Below are 22,250 nucleotides of genomic sequence, written 5' to 3'. Positions count from 1 at the left end.
TCTCAAAGATTTTGAGACCCGTGAGTATAAAATCAGGGTGCATATAGAGTACAAATTTTTTAGAAGTCTTAGGAAAAATCTAAGAGTTTGAATTAAGTCTTAATAATAAAATATCAAATTTAAGACATTTTGGATTTGGTGATAAAGACAGTCTTAGTATAATGGCACGATCGCGCGAGTGATTTCAAAAACTCCTAAGGTAGTGTTTGGCAATAGTTATTTCATTTCAAATTTTATATTCGAAATCAAGAAACTGAAATCCTGACTCTCAAATTCAAATATGTTGTTTGGTGAACTGATAATTTCAAATGCAGAAATTGTGAACCAAGTACAATTTCAGGAAACATGAGAAAATTCGAATAGTTACATCCAAATCAATAAATTTATTAATAAAACTAATAATTCGGCAAAAAAAGAAATACTAATTTGTATGAATTACTGTGTATAATTATCGAAAACTGTATATTGAAACTGCAAACTTCATTAATTTTGAATCCCCAATTAATCTTCAACTCCTACAAATAAAGCTTCTTCAAATTATGTGTTTATTGATTCAACTTGTTAAAACGGGAATAAAAGAGGGAGAAAATAGAGCAAAATAAAATGAATTTTGAAGAAATAATGAAAAAGTAGGGGTTGAATATCCAACATTAGTGAGAGAGGAGAGAGAGATGTAAATGTTGGTGAATGATTTGCAAATGACGGGTCAAAAGGCGGTATTTCAAATGGGCTCATTTTTACATTGTCTTGAATTTGATAGGATTTGAGCAAAATCCAAATCCAAATTCTGTTAACATGCCAAACAAGATAATTGGGCCAAATATAGATTTAGAAATGAAATTACAGTTTTCAAACAGGCCGTAAGAGATTTGTGAGTTTTAACGGGTCAAATTGCCCATTAAGCTCCTTATTCACCAGGTTGTTCGCCGAAAATTTGGAAGTTGTCATGGTTGTATTGACTTCTTATGTCCTTTACATTCTATGGCTGACCTAGACTCAAAATCAAGTGGGCCACAAAATAGCAAAAATGCCATTACTTGTGTTTGAACTTTAAACCCTAGTCATGTGTGAAATGTGGTAGCAATACCACCCAAGCAACCGTGATTTACTGCTACGTTAATTACTGAACAAAGTAATTATCCTAAATTATGAATTCAGTGGGGGTCTTGAGACCTCACGGGAATACACATATACGTACGCCACGGTTTGCACTTTCACATGCCTTGTATATTCCATGTTGGAGTTGTTGTGGCTGGGTCCCATGTATGTGTGATTGTGTTAGTGTAAGTATGATGACGTTATTGGGAGGCAAATGATTTGATTTGATCGACCAGTGATGCGTCGTTAACTCACCAAACAATATTTATATAAACTCTACAAACAAGTTAATATAACAAGTAAGCAGAGTAAATTTTCTTTTGTAAAAGCCAAATGAAAATTAAAAGATTAGAAGATTAGAGAGAGAAGGCGAATTTTGAGCGAAAGAAACCCTAAACCCTAGTTCTTCTGTTCATCTTAATTTCTGCATTTATTGAGCAATTAATAATGACGATCATGGTTTTTAGTGAAAACCCTGAATCATCTTCGTCAAAAACAAAAACACCAAAAACAAATCGTAAGCAAACAATGCATGCAAAGAATGTTACAGAAGTACCATCAGCTGGGGGAGATCCAGTACGGTCAGTTGGGGGTAACCCAGTACCTTGTTCGGGGGATGCTACCAAGACCAAAACGATGGCTGAACTGACAGGGATACCGGTGCTGAACCTGACTGAGGATGGAGCAGATCAATCAGGATGGAAGCAGAGGAAAAATGGAAAAGATGTGTCGATTATGGAGCCTATTTTTGAAGAAGAGGACCTGTGTGACTTGCTGCAGTTTACATCTGAGGACATCCAATCTGAGTTAGATTTCTGGAACACTGCTGTGTATGGTTATATACTTGGTGCAAACCCGCCATGGGAGATGGTGGAGGATTATGTTTATAAAATATGGGATCAATATGATGTGGATAGAGTCTCGTTTATGGAGAATGGTATTTTTTTGGTTAGACTTAAGACGCTTGCACAAAAAGATAACCTGCTGAATTCTGGACCGTATTTGTTTGAAAACAAGCCTATTATTCTTCGACCATAGTCAAAGGATTTTGACTTGATTAAGGAGAAGGTGGACAAAGTGCCTGTTTGGGTGAAACTTTATGGTATATCCATTAAGTTTTGGGTGATTGTCTTCCTAGTATTGCAGGATTGGTGGGTAAATTTGTAAGGAAGGACCTTGCTACACAGGATAAAACCAGACTGAGTTTTGCTCGGGTCATGGTTGAACTGTCTATTGATCAGGCTTTGAATGAGAAAGTTAGATTCCTGGATGAGGGTGGTCATGTGGTTGATGTTAGGGTTGAGTACGAATGGAAACCTATTTCCTGCTCTATCTGTAAAGGGTTGGGTCATGGGTCACAACATTGTAGGAAAGCTAAGCCTAAGCCAAAACCAGGTCCACCTAAGGTGAAGCCACAGAAGGTATGGAGGCATGTCCAGAAGCCTGTGGTGAACACTGTTTTTGATCATCCTGCTGCTATATTTACACCTGAGGTATTTCCTCCTCTAGCTAGTATGGTGAAATCCACACCTGCTAGGCATGTCATGAGAATGAGCAGACAGGAGAGTTTTGCAGGTTATAGGGCAAAAGGGGGCACTGGACCTTTTACTTTTATTGATGCCTTGAACAATCTGGCTACTCCCGGGGGGGGTAGTGCAGAATGGGAAAGATCCCCCTCCACTAGTTTTAGATGCATAACATTGGATTCTGGAATGTTAGGGGGCTAAATGATATTAATAAACAGAAAACGGTCAAATGATTTTTGCAGAATAGTGGCATAGCCCTTTTTGGAATTTTAGAAACTAAAATAAAGCCTAGCAAGCTACTGAATAAATGCACTAACCTGTGTGAGGGGTGGAGTGTGTCTACAAATAGCAGCTGGCACAAGGGGGGAGGAATTGGATTTTCTGGAAACCTGAGTGTTTTCAGGTTCAGTTCCTATCCTACAGTGCACAGCATATACACATGAAAGTTATATCTAGAACTGATGACAAGGAATTTTTGTTAACAATGATTTATGCCTTTAATGGGGTTGATGAGAGGCAGAGTCTTTGGAATTTTTTGAAGCAGACTGCTACAACCTGTACTGAGCCTTGGCTCTGGTTAGGGGATTTTAATACTGTATTGAGTCCAATAGAAAGATTAGGTGGGAGTTCTACAGAGAGGGAGATGGAACAATTCCAGGAATGCACCTCCTTATGCTGTATGGATGAAATTCAAGCTACTGGGGCTTTGTATACTTGGTCAAATAAATAGGCACCAGAGGATAGAGTCTACAGTAGGCTGGATAGAGCAATGAGAAACCTTGAATGGATGGAAGCTTATGGAAACTATAATGCTCATTTTCACCCTGAAGGAATCTTTGATCATTGTCCTTGTACTATTGTTGATAGGACAAGTGAAACTAAATGTAGGAGAAATTTTAAATATTTTAATATGTGGGGGCAATCTGAGTTATTCAAGCCCTGTGTTGCACATGTGTGGAATAGAAGGAAACATGGGACTAAAATGTTTCAAGTTGTTAAAAAGTTAAAGGAGTTGAATCCAGATTTGAAGCAGCTTAACAAGAATTGTTTTTCTGACATTGAAACAAGCTTTAATGTGACTGGCTTGTTGCTTGACAAAATCCAGAGAGAGCTGGTGGTTAGGCGTGGGGATTATGACTTAGTCCAACAGGAATACCTTGTGGCTCAGGAATTGAGGGAACTTCAGAGAGCTAGAGATAGCTTTTTAATACAGAAAGCCAAGCTACAATGGTCACTGGAAGGAGATATCAATACTGCCTATTTTCATAATGCTATTAGAAAACGAGTAATGCAAAACAAAGTGTTATGTATTGAGAATCAGCATGGGGTTTTATGTACTGATGGAGCTCAGATTCAAGATGCATTTCTGGAGTACTATCAGGATCTTCTTGGGTCTAATAGTCAGGTGGACCATGTGAATATCAATGTTGTTCACCGTGGGAAATGTTGCACTGCTGATCACTGGACCCAGTTGAATAAACCTATCTCTGTTGAGAAAGTTAAAGAGTGCATGTTTAGTATTCCCAAAGACAAATCACCTGGGCCTGATGGCTACACTAGCCAATTTTTCAAAGATGCCTAGGATATAGTAGGGAGTGAGGTTTGTGCTGCAATTATAAACTTCTTTGAAACTGGCAAGCTTCTAACTCAAATCAATGCTACCTCTATAACTCTGATCCCTAAGATGGATAAACCAACTTCTGTTAAGCATTTCAGGCCAATAGCCTGTTGTAATGTCCTGTATAAAACCATTTCCAAATTGCTATGCAAGAGGTTGGTTGGGGTCCTGCCTGATATAATTAGTAGAAATCAGGGTGCTTTTGTGCATGGTAGGAGTATCCTTGAAAACATACTGATTTGTCAGGATTTGGTAAGGCTATACAACAGGAGTACCTCTTCTCCTAGATGTATGTTCAAATTGGACCTCCAAAAGGCTTATGATTCTATTGAATGGTCCTTTATTGATGAGATGATGGGTGCTCTGAATTTTCCTGTCAGGTTTAGGAGATTGGTGATGACTTGTATTACAACAACCTCCTTTTCTCTGAATCTGAATGGATCTATGTTAGGTTACTTCTCAGGTAAGAGAGGTATAAGGCAGGGGGATCCAATCTCTCCCTTGCTCTTCACCATCTGTATGGAGTACCTTTCTAGGATTTTGGATTATGCAACTGATAAATGGTTTTTTAGATATCACCCTCTGTGTGGAGCACTGAGGTTAACCCATCTCCTATTTGCTGATGATCTATTATTATTTTGTAAAGGAGACACTAGGTCCATTATGCTGATGTTGAGAGCATTCTCTACTTTTTCTGCTACTTCAGGGCTAAAGGTTAATCCTGCTAAGTCTGAAGTGGTATTTTGTGGTGTGGATGCTAGTGTCAAGAAGGATATCTTACAGATTTCTGGGTTCAGAGAAGGTCACCTACCTTTTAAGTACTTGGAGATACCTATCCAACCAGGGAGGCTATCTAAGCAGGACTGTTCTATCCTGGTGGAGAGAATTGTGGCTAGAGTAAGGAGTATAGGGGCTAAGAAGATGAGGTATGCAGGGAGACTTACCCTGGTTAATTCAGTGTTGAATACCTTACACAACTACTGGGGATCTATTTTCTTGATTCCAAAGTTAATCATCAAGAGAATTGAAGTTGTGTGTAGAAACTTTTTCTGGGATGGAGGTACAGAATATAATAGAGCTCCTCTTGTAGCCTGGCATACTGTCTGCACAAGCAAGAAGGAAGGGGGGCTAGGTGTCAAGAATGCTGAACTATGGAATGTTGCAAGTGTTGGTAAACTAGTGAATTGGGTCTATACAAAGGCTGATAGATTATGGGTGCTGTGGGTGGATCATGTATATTTGAAAGGTCAAGGTTGGAATACATATGAACCTCCTCCTGATTCCAATTGGAATTGGAGGAATATATGTAAAACTAGGAAGTTGATGGCTATGGGATATGTAGGTGATCAGTGGACTCTGGATGTGAAGGGGTATACTGTGAAGTCTGGGTACCAACTGTTGCAGGGGCAGCACCCTCCTGTACAGTGGTACAAGGAGGTTTGGGACAGCTGGTTTCTACCCAAACACTCTATTATAGGTTGGCTAATTAAGCATGAAGCCTTGAACCTGAGAGATAAACTACATAGGCTACATATTTGTGAGAATAACATGTGTGTTATTTGTGAAAAGGAGACTGAAACTCACCAGCATTTGTTTACTCAGTGTGAGTATAGCAGAAGTGTGGTGTTGATGCTGGAAACCTGGCTGAGTAATGTACTGGATGGGAATGCACATGGGCTGTCTAAGTTGAAGCAGGACATTTGCATAATGATGCAGATCACAGCATGGTACACTCTGTGGATGGAAAGAAATAAGTGCAGATTTGAATTGGCTGTCAGAAGACCTGAGATTTTGGTGAGGGAGATTAAAAGCTTCATTTGGCTGCGTGTGAAGATGATGATAAAGGTGCAGGGGCCTGGAAGTACTGAGCATAGAATTTGGTTGAGATTAATTGATACTGTATGACCAATATAGGAAGGAGATTACTATCGTTTGAAATGTAATGACACGCTGTACTTGTTTTGATATTTTAATGAAAAAGCTCACATTTGACAAAAAGAAAACAAGTAAGCAGAGATCGATCCACGGAGACGGTTGGTCTTAAAAATGTTATTGGGTTGCTTAGAGTTGTGTCTAGTGTTACAAGTAATTGGGTTGGGTTTTTGGTCTAAACTATTAAATGTAAACAATAATGAAAACGTAAATAAAAACACGGAGTAAAAAATGTATGAGATTCAAACAATCTAGGAAAGGAATTAGGGTGTCATGGGTTCTAGTCGGACTATGGGCCGAGTCTTTTGGTCTAACTGCCCTACTTAGATTGAGCCGGTTTAGCTCTCGCGTACACCCGTTACACCCACCAACATAATGCAAGTTTAAACACATCTTAAGGCTTTCGATCTTATAGAAGTGTATAAACAAGTAAAGAATCATACATGTTTGTCAAACAAGCATTTCATCAAACAAATAATGTGCATTAGTTGAAACTAGATCTTTTTATCATTTATTAGACTCAACAAACATGGATCTATCTTTTAATCAATCCTTTTATCATTTATTTTTTTAAACTTTTAAACAAATGTATATTTTGGCCAAAAAATGCTTTTAAGTCCAAATACACTTTTACAAGATAGGTCAAACACACACTTTACAAATTAAAGCGTTTTGAGTAGTGACCCAAATGACTCGACCCAAAAAAACACATATATGAAAATGATCCAATCCAAAGTGACCCAACCCGAAATGATCTAAAACCCAAAATGACCTGGTACATCCCATATTGAACCAAAACCCGAAACGGCCCAATTCAGCCCGAAATATATGGCAGACCCGATTGGAAGGCATTGACCGAAATAAACCTACAATCTCATCACTATAAAAATGCGAGAATCCTCATACTCATTTATCAAAAACCCTACCTTGGCTGCATCCGATTCCTCTTTCATATTATTTTCTCATTATTTTCTTCCAGGTCTCCCTCTTTAACCCTTTCTTCTCTATTTAATTCCTTTCATTTATGCCTGATTAGTTCTTACTTTCTTTGATTTCGTTTTATTTTTTATGTTCATTGGTTTGCGTACTTGCAATTTCTCCTCTTTATTAATGCAAATCTTTTACTTGCGATTTAATATTTGATTGCAAATCAAATATTGATTGTCTCTGATAGATTTTAAACTCGAATTGTTGATACTCCGTATTTTATTTGATGATTATATATACGAGTTGTTTATATTCGATTTGTTTCGATCACTTAACTTTAGTTCAATAATAGATGGCATTATATATGCGAAATGCAAGCTGATATTTGTTTGAATCTTTCTTGAATGGATTATGATGGCCACATTTTAATAATTATAATGCGAATTCGACTGTAAATCCATGAATCATTGAAAATATTTTTAACTTGGTGTTCTCAAGTGCATGTTTTCACTCTTAAGTGAGCTGTTGCATGTTTTCTTGAGGCATGTCGAACATAATTAGGATAAATTGGGAACTGTAGCCAATTGTACAAGGCAGGGGTTTCTAAAACTTCTATTTGTCGGTTCAAATCCGACCAGTTCCTGTTTATTATTCTGTGCGATATTTGTTGGTTTTTGGACAAGTGAATTCCACTATTTATGGACTGTCATTAACTAATTCAGGAACAAATAGTCATGTTTGAATCATTTTTACTGTATAAAAGCCTGTTTGTGTCTTCTAATTTTTCAGTTTTTAACTGCTAATCGTAAAACGCAAGTATCCTCAGTTACTGTTATGTTTATTTTGGTGAATGATGGCTGAATTCATGCTAACCTTAAACTTATACAAACAATTGAAGTTTCATTCTTTAGATTGCATTAATTGCTGGCGACTAATGGAGAATGTATATTACTGATCTGTGAATTGCTGTCAATATGAATGATTTATTCGTTTTTTTTATTGAGGGATGATTTTGTTTCTTGTGTTCAGTTTTTTTGTGAGAATATATCATGGGTAAGGAAAAGATACATATCAGTATTGTCGTCATTGGACATGTCGACTCTGGCAAGTCTACCACAACTGGTCATTTGATCTATAAGCTTGGTGGTATTGACAAGCGTGTTATCGAGAGGTTCGAGAAGGAAGCTGCTGAGATGAACAAGAGGTCTTTCAAGTACGCCTGGGTTCTTGACAAGCTCAAGGCTGAGCGTGAGCGTGGTATTACCATTGATATTGCCTTGTGGAAGTTTGAGACAACCAAATACTACTGCACTGTCATCGATGCCCCTGGTCACCGTGACTTTATCAAGAACATGATTACTGGTACCTCCCAGGCTGATTGTGCCGTCCTCATCATCGACTCCACCACTGGAGGTTTTGAGGCTGGTATCTCTAAGGATGGTCAGACCCGTGAGCATGCACTTCTCGCTTTCACCCTTGGTGTTAAGCAGATGATCTGTTGTCTTAACAAGGTATATGTTTTCCCATTCTTCTGGGTTTTTGGTTACATAAAATTGAGTTGCTGATTTTTAGTCTATTATCTTGATTTGTTTACTTGCTGCTGACTTGTTTTTATTTTATGATACAGATGGATGCAACCACTCCCAAATACTCAAAGTCAAGGTATGAAGAAATTGTGAAGGAAGTCGGCTCATACCTCAAGAAGGTCGGATACAACCCTGACAAAATCCCATTTGTTCCCATTTCTGGTTTTGAGGGTGACAATATGATTGAGAGGTCCACCAACCTTGAGTGGTACAAGGGTCCTACCCTTCTTGAGGCTCTTGACCAGGTTTCTGAGCCCAAGAGGCCCTCAGACAAGCCCCTTCGTCTTCCACTTCAGGATGTTTACAAGATTGGAGGTATTGGAACGGTGCCTGTCGGACGTGTTGAGACTGGTGTCATAAAGCCTGGTATGCTTGTGACCTTTGGTCCAACTGGGTTAACGACTGAGGTTAAGTCTGTTGAGATGCACCACGAGTCCATGCCTGAGGCACTCCCAGGAGACAATGTTGGATTCAACGTTAAGAATGTTGCTGTCAAGGATCTCAAGCGTGGTTACGTTGCCTCTGACTCAAAGAACGACCCAGCTAAGGAGGCAGCCAACTTCACATCACAGGTCATCATCATGAACCACCCTGGCCAGATCGGGAATGGTTATGCCCCTGTTCTCGATTGCCACACCTCTCACATTGCTGTGAAGTTTGCTGAGCTTGTGACCAAAATTGACAGACGATCTGGTAAGGAACTGGAGAAAGAGCCTAAGTTCTTGAAGAACGGAGATGCTGGGATGGTTAAGATGATTCCCACCAAGCCCATGGTGGTTGAGACCTTCTCTGAGTACCCACCACTTGGTCGTTTCGCTGTCAGGGACATGAGGCAGACTGTTGCAGTTGGTGTCATTAAGAATGTTGAGAAGAAGGATCCCACTGGTGCCAAGGTCACCAAGGCTGCCCTGAAGAAGAAGTAAACTATTGCAGAGTTAAGCTTAGCAAGTGAGGAATGTTGTTGTGAACTTTATGATATACAATTGGTGTCTTTTATGTCTGGGGTCTTTATGTTTGTAGGTCATTGTTGCATGGGGTTTAGTCCAGCGTTGACATTGCATTACAGTTTTTGGAATTGGGTGCTTGATCGGCGGTGGTGAGGTTTTGATATAGCCTGCCTTTTTGTGACGTTTGTTGTTCTCTATCTAGTATAATTGAGTCTACTGAGTGTTCGCTGTCATGAATCCCTCGTTTGGTTGATGCAAGTATTCTCTTGGTGATTTGGTACTCTGATTCTTCCTTCGCTTTTTGTTAAACGTATCCTGATTCCTGATAATAGGGATTTGAAGCCACTTTGACGTCTCTTGTATAGTTGTATTACAAGCAAAAACTTGACTCGATATATTATTGCTTCCATAAATGCTATGACTAGGTAATTATTGGATAATTTTCTTGCATCGAATAAATAGTAGAGTAATATCTGTGAAGAACAAACCTCGCATAGTAAATCTAATAATCTATGTTGTGTAAGGTGTCATAACTCATAAGAGCGATAACTACTAGGGCGAGGAGCCACAAGATTGCAACTATGGAAACAAGCGATAAGCTTGCAGAAGAAACAAAACTATGGGCGAGATGGTAATTGTCTCACCGCTCTACACCTCTATTGTCTAACCAGTGCCCGCAAATTTATGTTTCACACTGTTCTTTTGCACTTAATTTCAGTTCTTATAAGTTCAGTTCAGTTCAGCATTAAGTTCAGTTCAGTTCAACTCCACTAAGTTCAGATCAGTTCAGATTAGTTTATTTCAACATTAATATTAATATTATTATTCTTATTTTATATTCTTATTGATATCATTCTTATCATGTTAATTTATTTATTATTGTTATTATTATATTATTTTATATTTATTATATTACTATTATATTTATTATTAATTAATTCGTATTGTTTATATTATTATATTTATATTTTATTTATTTATTTATTATTATATTATTATGATTAATGATAATAATATTATTATTATTTTATTAATATTATTCATAACATTTATTATTATTATTATTATATTAATGAGTTATTATATTATATTTATTATTTTATTAATATATCCATTATTATTAATATTATTAATAACATATTTATTATTATTATTATTATTATTATTAGTGGTATCCAACATTTTAAGTTTGTGTACATGATACCCTTCATGTTTGATTTTCATTCACAACATGCCCTTTTTGTCGCTATAAAAAAACTCAATTGCGCATAATTCATAGACCGAAATTCAGAAACGGCCAATTTTTTTTCCTAAAATGATTATCTCATCATAATCTACGATTTGAGAAAAAAATTGTCGACTGACATTTTATAAGATTTTTGTTTTACGAAAATCTCAAATCAACCATATCTTCGATCTTAAATTTCTGAATGACCATTTTTGTTTTATCAATTTATAAATCTCGAAAAGGTAATCAATTTGAAAAAAAAAAATTAGTCAATTCCGATTACTGATCTATGATTTATGCCCAATTGAAAATTTTAAGAACGATAAAAAAAGGTACATTGTGCTTGAAAATCAAATCTCAAGGATATCTTGTGCACAAACTTAAAAAGTTGTATACCACGTGTAAAATGACAAAATTCGAGGTACCACGTGAATTTTCCGTTATTATTATTATTATTATTATTATTTTTTTTTTTTTTTTTTTTTTTTTTTTTTTTTTATAAAAGGATGCGCGCAACTTTCATTAAAAGAAAAATAAAAGTTTACATGAAATTGGTGGGGAGCCGAGAGACAATCTGGGCTCCCACACCCTTAGCAACAGCAAAGCTAAGTCTAGAAAAAATGTAAGCGACCACCCGAGCCCCCGCATCCTGATATATCGAGAATTTCTGGATCCGCTTGAGCAAGGCAACAGCATCCGAACCCAGCTCCCCAAGTGAAAAGAAATAGAAGGGAAGGAAACCATAACCCGCTGCCGCACACAAATCCCCATACTTAGCACACTTACGCTGAGCAGCATCAGCGACAACTCGGCCGGGCACAAAATCCGTCATCCCAATCTGAGTCAAAGGAGAAGACCCTGTCAAGTCAACGCACACATCACGCCCTCTGTCCCAAGAATAAAGCGGCAAATCCGCAGGACGAAGAGAGCCACCATGCCCGTCAACCAAACCGATATCAACCTCATTTCCCGCAGAAATCCCAGATCTATAGCAGATGTCGAATAGAGTGTCACGGACGAGGTTAGCCGATGTTTAACGCCCACAGTACCAGTACAAGAAACACCATGGTCCCCAAAAACATCACCAGCAAAAACCCGAGAGCAAGCAGGACAGGGCCTAGATACCGTGAATAACGGAACACCCAGACGATACCCAAGCACACTACGGTAAGTCCTCCCATTCATAGTCTGACCCAACCCCGAGATAGGAACCGCACGCAACCAATCAGAGGAGTGGGAACCCTGCTGAGACTGCCACAAAGCAAGGTGGCGTGGTGTCAAAGAGAAAACAAACTCTGAGGAAGCAGCAACCGTCGCGAAATATATGTCTGCCAATTTATTCATAAGTTTGGGGGCAGCAATTTCACTAGGTTTACCTAAGATACCATAGCCTGTAGTCGCAGTAAACACCCGCGCGACATCGTCAAAAGCAGGGCCAGCAGCTACAATACCAGAAGGTCCTAGGAGCTTAGCCTGCAAATCAGCAGACTGCAAACGGGACGCAATAAAAGCATAGTGTAAAACATCTCCCGCCGCATAGACACCATGACCACCAAGATGAAAAGGGAATGTAGCAAGGCGCCACTGCCAATTCCCAAAACCCGGGCCAGACGCGGTGACAATACGTTCCAAGCTGGAACGAAGAGCAGCATCAAAAAGAAGATGGACCGACCCAAAAACACTGGGGGAGCAAGTACGAAGGGAGAAATAGAGCTTAGAAATACCAGTACAAGCTCGAAGTAGAAGCAACTCACATTGTGGGTCCTCAATCCTCGCAACCAAGTCCATTAGCGCAATTGTCTTAGTTACTCTCTTCGCCACAATCTCACTGCCAAAACCAGGACAAGTACTGACAGGTCCACCCAAAACTGTAACACCACGCAAGGGACGAGCAATAGAAGGGGGGAAAACCCCAGGAAGCCGACTCTGAGGATCCTCAACAGGCCAAAAGACCTCCGTCTTGGAGACATTAAGATGCAGTCCAAAACGAGGGCCATCCGCCATAATCAAATCCAAGACCTTCCCCACCTCCAATGTATCCCCCACGATAGTGCCATCATCCAAGTACCACGCCTGCATAGTGAGGTCAAAAATGTCCCGGATTTTGCATACTAAGGGATGCAAAACCAAAGCGAAAAGCAAAGGGCCCAAAGGATCACCCTGCTGGACACCCTGACAAGACCACAAGCAATGCTCCCCATAAAAAAGACGGGCAGGGCTGGAATAACAAAACTCCACCCAACGGGAAAGAACCGGGCAACGACGGCGGACTTCCATAAGCATGGTCGCGCGATCAACAAGGTTGAAAGCATTCTGGAAATCAACCAGCAACATAGAAAGTCCCACCTCAGCACTCCGAGCCTCAATGAGCCGATTCAAGGCATGAAAGATAGCCTCTCCTCCACCGGACACACCCACCCCAAACTGAAGGCCAGCAAAGTAAGAAGACAAGTAAGGACCAACCAGAAAAGCACCAACCTTAGAGACAAGCCATCTCCAAACAGTGCCAACAGCAATCGGACAAACACCACCACCTGGTTTAACAAGTGGCGTGAGAGGGGCACTGGCAATGTACTCACCCAGAGCAAGAGGACACCGGCCCTCAAGAAAAAGATTAACCACTCTAGTAATAGAAGTGATAAAATCATCAGAGATAGCCACAGCTGCGCCACTCAAACAGTCCATCAGGTGTTGGGCGCGAAAACCATCCCTCCCACAAGAAGTACCGCGTGGGAAGCTCCGAATCATATCCAAAACCACTGACGAAGAGGCAACCAGAGGATGATGATCCCCAGACAAAGGAGGCAATGTAGGAGGCGGGGCGACAGGATGCTTCTCACGCAAGGCCACAAGAGTGGCATCGGAGTAGGGGGCGACCCCAAAGGAAGAGAGCACCCGAACAGCAGCAGTATAATGACCATCACAAATCTTCCTCCGACATTGACGGAGGTTAAGCTCACTCAAATCCATATCCTCCTCTACAGTAAATAAAGAAGGACCCTCATCCAAACCCTCCTGCAACAGCTGCAACCCCCCCTCCCCCCCCCCTCAGGTACCCCCAAAGCAAGGATAGCCCTGACAATACTCTCCTCCTGACGCTGGCGCCGAATAGCAGTCCTACACTCAAGATTAATCCGAGGAGCGAAAGTCTTAAGCAGATAAAGTGGTAAAACAAGCAAACGAATCCAGCGGGAGAGATCACTAAGAGAACCAGCCACATCATCCAGGGCTCCTTTCAAAGCCCGAGCAAACCCTAGACGACACTTAGGAGGAATGGATTTCACAGTGCGAAGGCCCAAAGACAATAAACGATCAAGCAAAGATATAGACCACTGAACAAGCCCAACACTATCATCAGAAGAAACCGAAGTAGAAGGAGCCAAAGGTCTTGGAATACCATAAATATGAAAGCTGTAGAGACCATCAACACACTCCGGAGGCATCACAATATCACCCCGACTATGACGACATCTAGCGCGAGTGGTACGGGTTTTAAAGCATACCTCACACAACCAAAGCCCCATCCGCTTCAAAGTACTCTCGGCATTAGAGAAGACAGTCAGACTATCAACAAGAGTTTGACGCGTAAGCTCTAAAACACCATCATGACAACAATGGGACACGAAAATTTACGCCATGCAGCCTTAGTAAGGCCTTTACCAAACCCATCCGGACACGCATGAAGACTCGAAAAAGGACAATGAAACCGTACAAGTTCAGGCATGAAGGAACACACCACCAACCTGCACATAAAACTATAGAGCCACCAACAACCACCACCCGAACGGAAACCACTAAACAGGCTCACGCACAAGCAGCTAAGAGCTTAAAGTGTACCCGCTACCAAAGATCAAAAAGGGCCGGTGACCCACCACCAACGCACCACCCACTCCGGTGATGATCAATAACCAACCGAGAAAACCAACACAACCACAAAGGCAGGCGACAAATGAACCCAAACCCCACAGCACCCGCTACCCGTAACACCCACACAACCCACCCAACAGGAACGGCAGAGGTGGCCGGACACCAGAGAACAGAGAGCAACAAAAACCAGCAACACGGGAAGAATAAAAGAGCCGTAACCGAAAAAAAGGCAGGCACTTACCGGCAAAGGATCGTAGGGCAGAGCAGTCAAACCACCACCATAGACCGGCGACGTGAGGTCTGGTGGCCCAATGGTGGTGGCAGAGGGAATAACCGGCGCAGAAAACGACAGAAACCCTCGATAATGACAAACCCTCCCTCACGATATCCCGGCAACGACGGCAGCCGTATGAAACAACCAACAATCACCACCCTGACCGGCGACGTGAGGTCTAAAGGTCGGCTTGGTGTGGTGGTTGGCAGCCTACGGCAGTAGGACGTCGGAAATGCTGGCGATCGTGTGCCCTAATTCACGCAAAAACCAATACCGTAGAAACCCTATAGACCCAACACCGACAAACTCACAACCGATGGAGTGAAGGGGTCAGCGTGAGAGGAAAGACGATGATGGCAGAGGTGTGACTGACGGTGGTAGTGGAAAGCGCGATGACGGCAACAGTCGAACAAAACACGCAAAAACCGTTACCGCAGATAACCTAACAACCTTACACCGACAAACCCACGACCGCCGGCAGTGGTGATGGCAGGAAAGACGGTGATGGCAGTGGGTGACTGACGACGGTGACAGAAACGCGTTGAAGGCAACAACAGTGATGACGACAGCAGCACGCACGATCGTTCAAAAATCGCCCCTCCCTCCTCTCTCTCTCTCTCTCTCTATTATTATTATTATTATTATTATTTTTTTTTTTTTTTTTTTTTTTTTAAAAAAAGGATGCGCGCAACTTTCATTAAATGAAAAATAAAAGTTTACATGGAATTGGTGGGGAGCCGAGAGACAATCTGGGCTCCCACACCCTTAGCAACAGCAAAGCTAAGTCTAGTAAAAATGTAAGACCACCCGAGCCCCCGCATCCTGAGATACCGAGAATTTCTGGATCCGCTAATTATAATTTTTGCAGATTATTATTATTATTATTATTATTATTATTATTATTATTATTATTATTATTATTATTATTATTATTATTATTATTATTATTATTATTATTATTATTATTATTATTATTATTATTATTATTATTATTATTATTATTATTATTATTATTATTATTATTATTATTATTATTATTATTATTATTATTATTATTATTGCCGACCGAATTAATACTAATAAGAAAGACTTACGATAATCACGGCAACTGTCCAGTGACTATCACCTGAATTATATTGGTAGCTACTCGTCATACAGTCATACTCAATGCACAGGTTACATTAGGACGAGTGCATAACATGGCATACATGATAGAACATATGGCAGAAGCATCGGGAATCTTACACATGTGCTCTTACTCATCATGTGTAATACACGGTGCTTTTGGGACTTCTAAAGGACCCTCTGAGTACAGTGAGAGGACCCTTAGGCTTGAGAAGAGTCGTAATCGTGAGTAAAGAGGTACACACTAGATCGAATGTGAGTTTTATGGACCAAGTATGTGACTTACTAGACCGTGTGTGGCTTTGAAGGACTAAGTAGATGGCACTCGGCCGAGTTTGAGTTATACTCGACCGAGTGAGGTGCACTCGGCCTAGTGTGCAGGCACTCGACCGAGTGGACCTATCTCTTAAAACATTTATTTCTCTTAAACCGTAAATCATCTAAGTATGAAACTAGCGGCAAATGAATGCTAACACACAAGACTATCACGCATAAAATTTTCGTCCATATATGTTAAGTACATCTAAAACAACAGCGAATACAAATGAGGGTAAAAATCTGAGAAATCAATCAAGCTTATTCACAATTTTCACACATTCCCAACATGATTACATGGTAACACAACTATCTTTCCTAATACACGGACATACATCAAATACACTTAAGGTAACTAATTTCAATACAATTTCTTCAAATAATACGGAAGTGTAGTTCTTTTATCTCTTTTGTATATTTACAAATTCACCTTATTCATTTGACTCCTGCAACTCATTAGTCATTGATATTTATACTAACACCATTATTTGGAGACATTTTAAATCCATAATATACATACCGTGACAATACCTTAATAAAGCATATTATTCACATTGTAACGTTAGGACAAGTACTTATTAGACAAAACATTATTAACAACGTAAATTACACATCTTAACCTTCAAACTAAATCTTACAAGTTGTCAACTTTATATTTAGAACTTAGTTTAACTCGTAGATACTGAAATCCGCCAGTACACAATCAAGTGATTCTTTACCAGAGGATGCAAAAGACAACTAAGAAGAAATTTAAGTCTCATAGAATTTTAATAACTTTATCGTACAAATACGAGAATTCACGAGTTCGATTACACTTATTCGATAACCCACATGCTTATACTAATGTTTTAAATTATATAACATATAATATTCATCATGTCTTATTTACAGATCATAATACAATTTACATATTCCTTAGACATATGATGAAATTCCAAGTTCAGGCAATTTACATGGAACCTCAAAATTTTGCTTTAACCTATTACATATTATCGTCAAACAATTAACACCATTCACATGTTACCCTATTATCAGCCGAATACTCAAACTACACACCAAAACAGTTGTACTCACATAACTTATAGCTTATGCTAACTATGCTTACTATAATAATTGTATGCTAATAACCAATATTTCATCAATAAATCCTAAATATTAGATAGTACACATACTCACATATATTCAAGTATCATCCCTGCTCAATTTTCCCACTACTATCACCTATCTTCATATCCTATCACCTTAGACAAATTATAAACATATCACAACTATGCTACTTATCATTTGTTATTCAAGAGAAATTTAACGTATACTTGTAATCATAAAATCATATATTGGCTTAGGGTAACACGTTCTGCATATCACTAGACATGAAAATTCTAATTCACATAACATGCTCATCCATACATTTAAAACACTCAATTAACTATAGATAGTAATATATCCCTACTCATATATAAATTCAATCAATAAATAAATTCATAAGATAATTCATCTAATAATCCAATTAGGAAAATTTCAACACCACAATTATTCATATCACATGGCCCTAGGCCATCCGGCAACAAGATTTGAAACTTCTATCTTACAACAATCAATTTTGACCCTTAAAGAATAAACACACCTCTATTCCAACTACCCCACTCTTTCAATCTTTCTCGAGATAACCGGTTCAAAACTGAGAGGGCCAAATGTTTGGATTGAGGGGTGCCCTACTCAACCCATGCTTAAGGGGCTCCAAAGAGCAACTCCAATGGTTACATTTAAGGACCTGCTTGCAAATATTGTAAATTGTCAAGCAGTATGCTTATCATTGGAGTACAAAAAATACGTCCTGCTTACGAGCGGGTGTAGCTTTGTCAAGCTACGTAGCTTGACCTTTAAAATAATAAAATAAATAATTAAAAACAATAAAATAATTTGTATTATAATATTTATTTGTTAGTGGGACATTTTAAGCTAAACCTATTGTAGTTTACCATTGAAGAGTATTGTAGTTTGAAAGTTTTATTGCTTAGAAAAAATATGGGGCAAGACAAGCTACAAGGTCTTCTAGCTTGCCATTGGAGTTGCTCTAACAGTTTCTACCTGGGTTCATTTTATTTACACACATCCTAAGTTCATTATTGTTCATTGGTTTAGGCCTGATGATCGTTCTCTCTTATACCACTTTGTAACACCCCATTTATTCAGGAGCCTTAAGCAAGACATTCCCAAATAAATAGGATTGCTACCATCTCGGAATCCCGAGGTAGTGAATAACAAAGATAAACAATCCAAAGTACTTTATATAAATTTAATGAATAATGATATTACTATAACTTAACTAAACTGAATAGCTGAAATAATAATTAATTACATCTCACAGCGGAATTAAATAAGGTATATAACGTAATTAATAAATGTCTGAGCTATGTGATCTAGACACTAGGCTGGTCGAATAGTCCTCACGCACGCCTCCCAGCTCACAAGTCAACCAAAAGGTCGAGTAAACCAAGTGGTGTTAGTCCAGTGGTAGCCGGGTTAAACCTCGAAGCTTGCAGAAATGCATGAGTTGAGAGGTCCCGGGTTCGACTACCAGCTGGGGCGATGATCACTTGGCCACTGCAGCCCCCGAAGGGGGTGGCTTACATGGTCCATGTGGTGGTGCGGGAATGCATGGGCCCGGGGGGGATTCAACCCCCTCGTCATCAAAAAAAAAAAAAGGTCGAGTAGGATAAATAAACAACAGATATAAGACGAATACAATGAATATGCATGATATGAAATGCAAAAGCCAATGCAGCTGAGCTCATCACCCGACACACTCGTTCATCCCGCCAATCCCTGGCCCAGGGAAATCAAACTATCTCAACTCACAGTTGAGAAATCACACATTATCCACCAGAGGTAAGTCTGCAGAACTAGCCCGGAGCTTTCTAAAGTATATGTCATGCAAGCAATAATAATAATCCGATGCAAATGCTATGCAAAGTATATAATCCAACACCAAATAACCATAATATATAATCCACATCTATAGTCCAGCCAAAGGATAATATCCATCCAAACACATTGCTCACATGAATGATATAAATATAATAAAACGATTCAGTTGAGTAGTTATCCTGCCTGATTAGCAAATACTCCAATAATGCAATCCAAGCAATCAACTAAACATACTCGTCAACAAAATCGTCACCTAACATAAATAAGAATTATAATAACTAACTAGCTTATTATATAAAACAATTGAACTAATTATAATTTAATTATATTAATTATATTAATTACATTATTACGTAATTTCATAATTCAAAACTCGTCTTAAAATCAATCCCCAAAACCCCAAACACACGGTTTTTTGAACCGTGTAAAACTCACCCTAACATTAGCCATACTCCACGGCAACCTACTACCCACCTCACCACCGTGGACCACCACCACCTACAACCCAATCATGGTGCACGAAAACCCCGACCAAACACCAACATCACCACAACAACGAAACCCAAAACCCTCCAAAACAACCCTTAAACCACCAGCTCACTCACGACAACCTCCCCCATTACACACCACCGTGGACCACCTACTTCACCCATCGCAGCCACGGTGGTCAGCACCCACGACAACCACTACACACGGGTTCAAGGACAGCCCTAACAATAACAACAACAACTCATCTCGACGAATAATTCAACCCGACACCCTATCTACAGGGTTTAACACCACCACAGCCCATGATACCCGTCGGGAGGTGTCAAAAATAAATTTATAATCTCCAACTACAACTATAGCTAGCGGCAGTCGGGTCGAACCACAGAGAGGCAGACGTAATTTTTAGTTGTCTAATTTCGGTCTTAAAGTAACAATGATGTGGGGGTTTTGATTTGAGTTGATCTATAGCTAAATGCAATAAAACAAAGTAAACTAAATAAACGGATGAAAATAGATATAAAAGAGGTACCAGGATGGTCGGTTCACTATAGTTTCGGCGGCAGCAAACTAGATAGGCCTAAAACAATCACGTGAGACGGGAAAATAAGAGGTCCTCTCGGTCCACTCTCACAGGTAGCATCTTTCGATCTCACTACAGGTCCCTAATATCACTAATACTGACTTTCGTCCTGAAGAGTGACTAAAAATCTAAACGATACCTATCTTTCGATCTCAGCAAAGTTTAGTCATTTTAATTGGTAGTCTAATAACCTTCCCTATCTTTCGATCTAATGAGTCAGTCAAATACTAAACATTCAACTAATCGCATGCATTCGATTCGTCAAAAATAACAATTAAAACAATTAAAACGTAATAAAGCTCACGAGGTCAGTCGATCGACCGTATAAGGTGGTCGATCGACCAACACGCGATTAGGGCTCCCTAATTCTAATGCCGCCTACACTATAATTCCCCTACATCCTAGCACAATTAATTTAGCTACTCATGGTACTGATAAAAACAACAATAATCATAACAAAATAAACTATTGAATTCATGCTTGAAGTAATCAAATAACAAATAGCAATAAACGATAATTGGCTTTGGATACTAACTAGCAATTCTATATCTATGAACAATAAAAAGGCAATGAAACTGAAATAAGAACAGAGGAAATACCGAAATTGCAGAGAAAAGGATCCAAAAACCGATTGCAAAAGAGTAACTTTATTGACGGAAATAATCTAACTAATGAATGTTTAATTGTGTTAAGAACTGTATGCTAAAAACTAGATGCCAAAACTGAATAACCTAGCTTACGTTATATAGAATACAACGTAGTTCTTATTCCAAAACCTAATGTACTATGGGCTTGCTATTCCTCGATCTTTTAATTCTCGTCTGAGTAGCGGTGTGGTCGATCGACTATGATGCTCGGTCGATCGACTGCTCTTCAGTGTACAGTGGCTTCTATAAGTCGTATGATGGTCGATCGACCATAGGCATCGGTCGATTGACTGCTTTAGCTGGTAGTCCGCTTCTAATTTCTCGTGGACTTGTCTTTCAGGCCTCGAAATGCGCACCAGGTTCATTTCTCGAGTAAACACTTCACGTCAATTGCAATGCAGGATACTCGGGGACGGATTTAGCTCAATATCTACTCATTTCCGCATAAATCTGCAATATTACATAAAAATACGAAAGTAGACGAAATGGGGCAAATAGTAGCCTTAAACTACATGAATGAGCTCTGAAATGCGTGTAAAATGAGGTGTAAAACATCATATAAAAGACACGCATCAAACTTCCCCAAACCAAACCCTTGCTTGTCCCCAAGCAAGAACTAGACTCGATCTAAAGGAACGAGTTCAATCTCAGAGCGAATTGCAACATGTAAAGCCTAATCCATTTTAATGCAACTAACAATCGATTAGAAATGTGAATCATGCAAACGAGTTATAAGGTCGTTAGAAACTGCTGAACCGTCAACTGTAGGGACTTATCAAATTGGACTCTCACGGGTCGCTCAAATCACTCAAGTAAGAGCAAGGTGAATATATGTATAAGATAGAAAGAATTCATTTTGTTGATGACACTCACCTAACTACGACCTATAAGAACATGCCTGCAATATAATATGAAAGTAACCTCTACAACCGTACATATGCATTCCAACCGAACAAATGACCATGACACATGCCGAGGTATATATGGGATATGTGAGGTAATGGGCAAAAAGAGGCAAAACATTTATGGAAATGTGGGGGTACAGGTGATCAAGCTAGTACCGAAACAAAGCCAAATGACAATATTCACTTCTTTCTCAAAAATTCAATCGATACGGTGCTATAGCAAGCATAAAACTCACAATCTCCGAAATAATTATAATC

At 39.4% G+C, this 22,250-nt stretch overlaps 1 protein-coding gene across 1 annotated transcript; it reads left to right on the top strand.

The window, feature by feature from the left end:
* Nucleotides 1-7,031: 7,031 nt before the first annotated feature.
* LOC141611981 (elongation factor 1-alpha-like) lies at nucleotides 7,032-9,914 on the top strand. The gene is made up of 3 exons (XM_074430668.1): nucleotides 7,032-7,153; nucleotides 8,131-8,612; nucleotides 8,729-9,914. Exons 2-3 carry the CDS (start codon nucleotides 8,151-8,153, stop codon nucleotides 9,608-9,610), a joined length of 1,344 nt encoding a protein of 447 aa, XP_074286769.1. The 5' UTR covers nucleotides 7,032-7,153; nucleotides 8,131-8,150; the 3' UTR covers nucleotides 9,611-9,914.
* Nucleotides 9,915-22,250: the final 12,336 nt, after the last annotated feature.

Source organism: Silene latifolia, chromosome 11 (assembly GCF_048544455.1).
Source record: "Silene latifolia isolate original U9 population chromosome 11, ASM4854445v1, whole genome shotgun sequence".
Lineage (NCBI taxonomy): Eukaryota > Viridiplantae > Streptophyta > Magnoliopsida > Caryophyllales > Caryophyllaceae > Silene > Silene latifolia.
The sequence above is the reverse complement of the archived record's forward strand: the minus strand, read 5'-3'. Positions and strand labels throughout refer to the sequence as shown.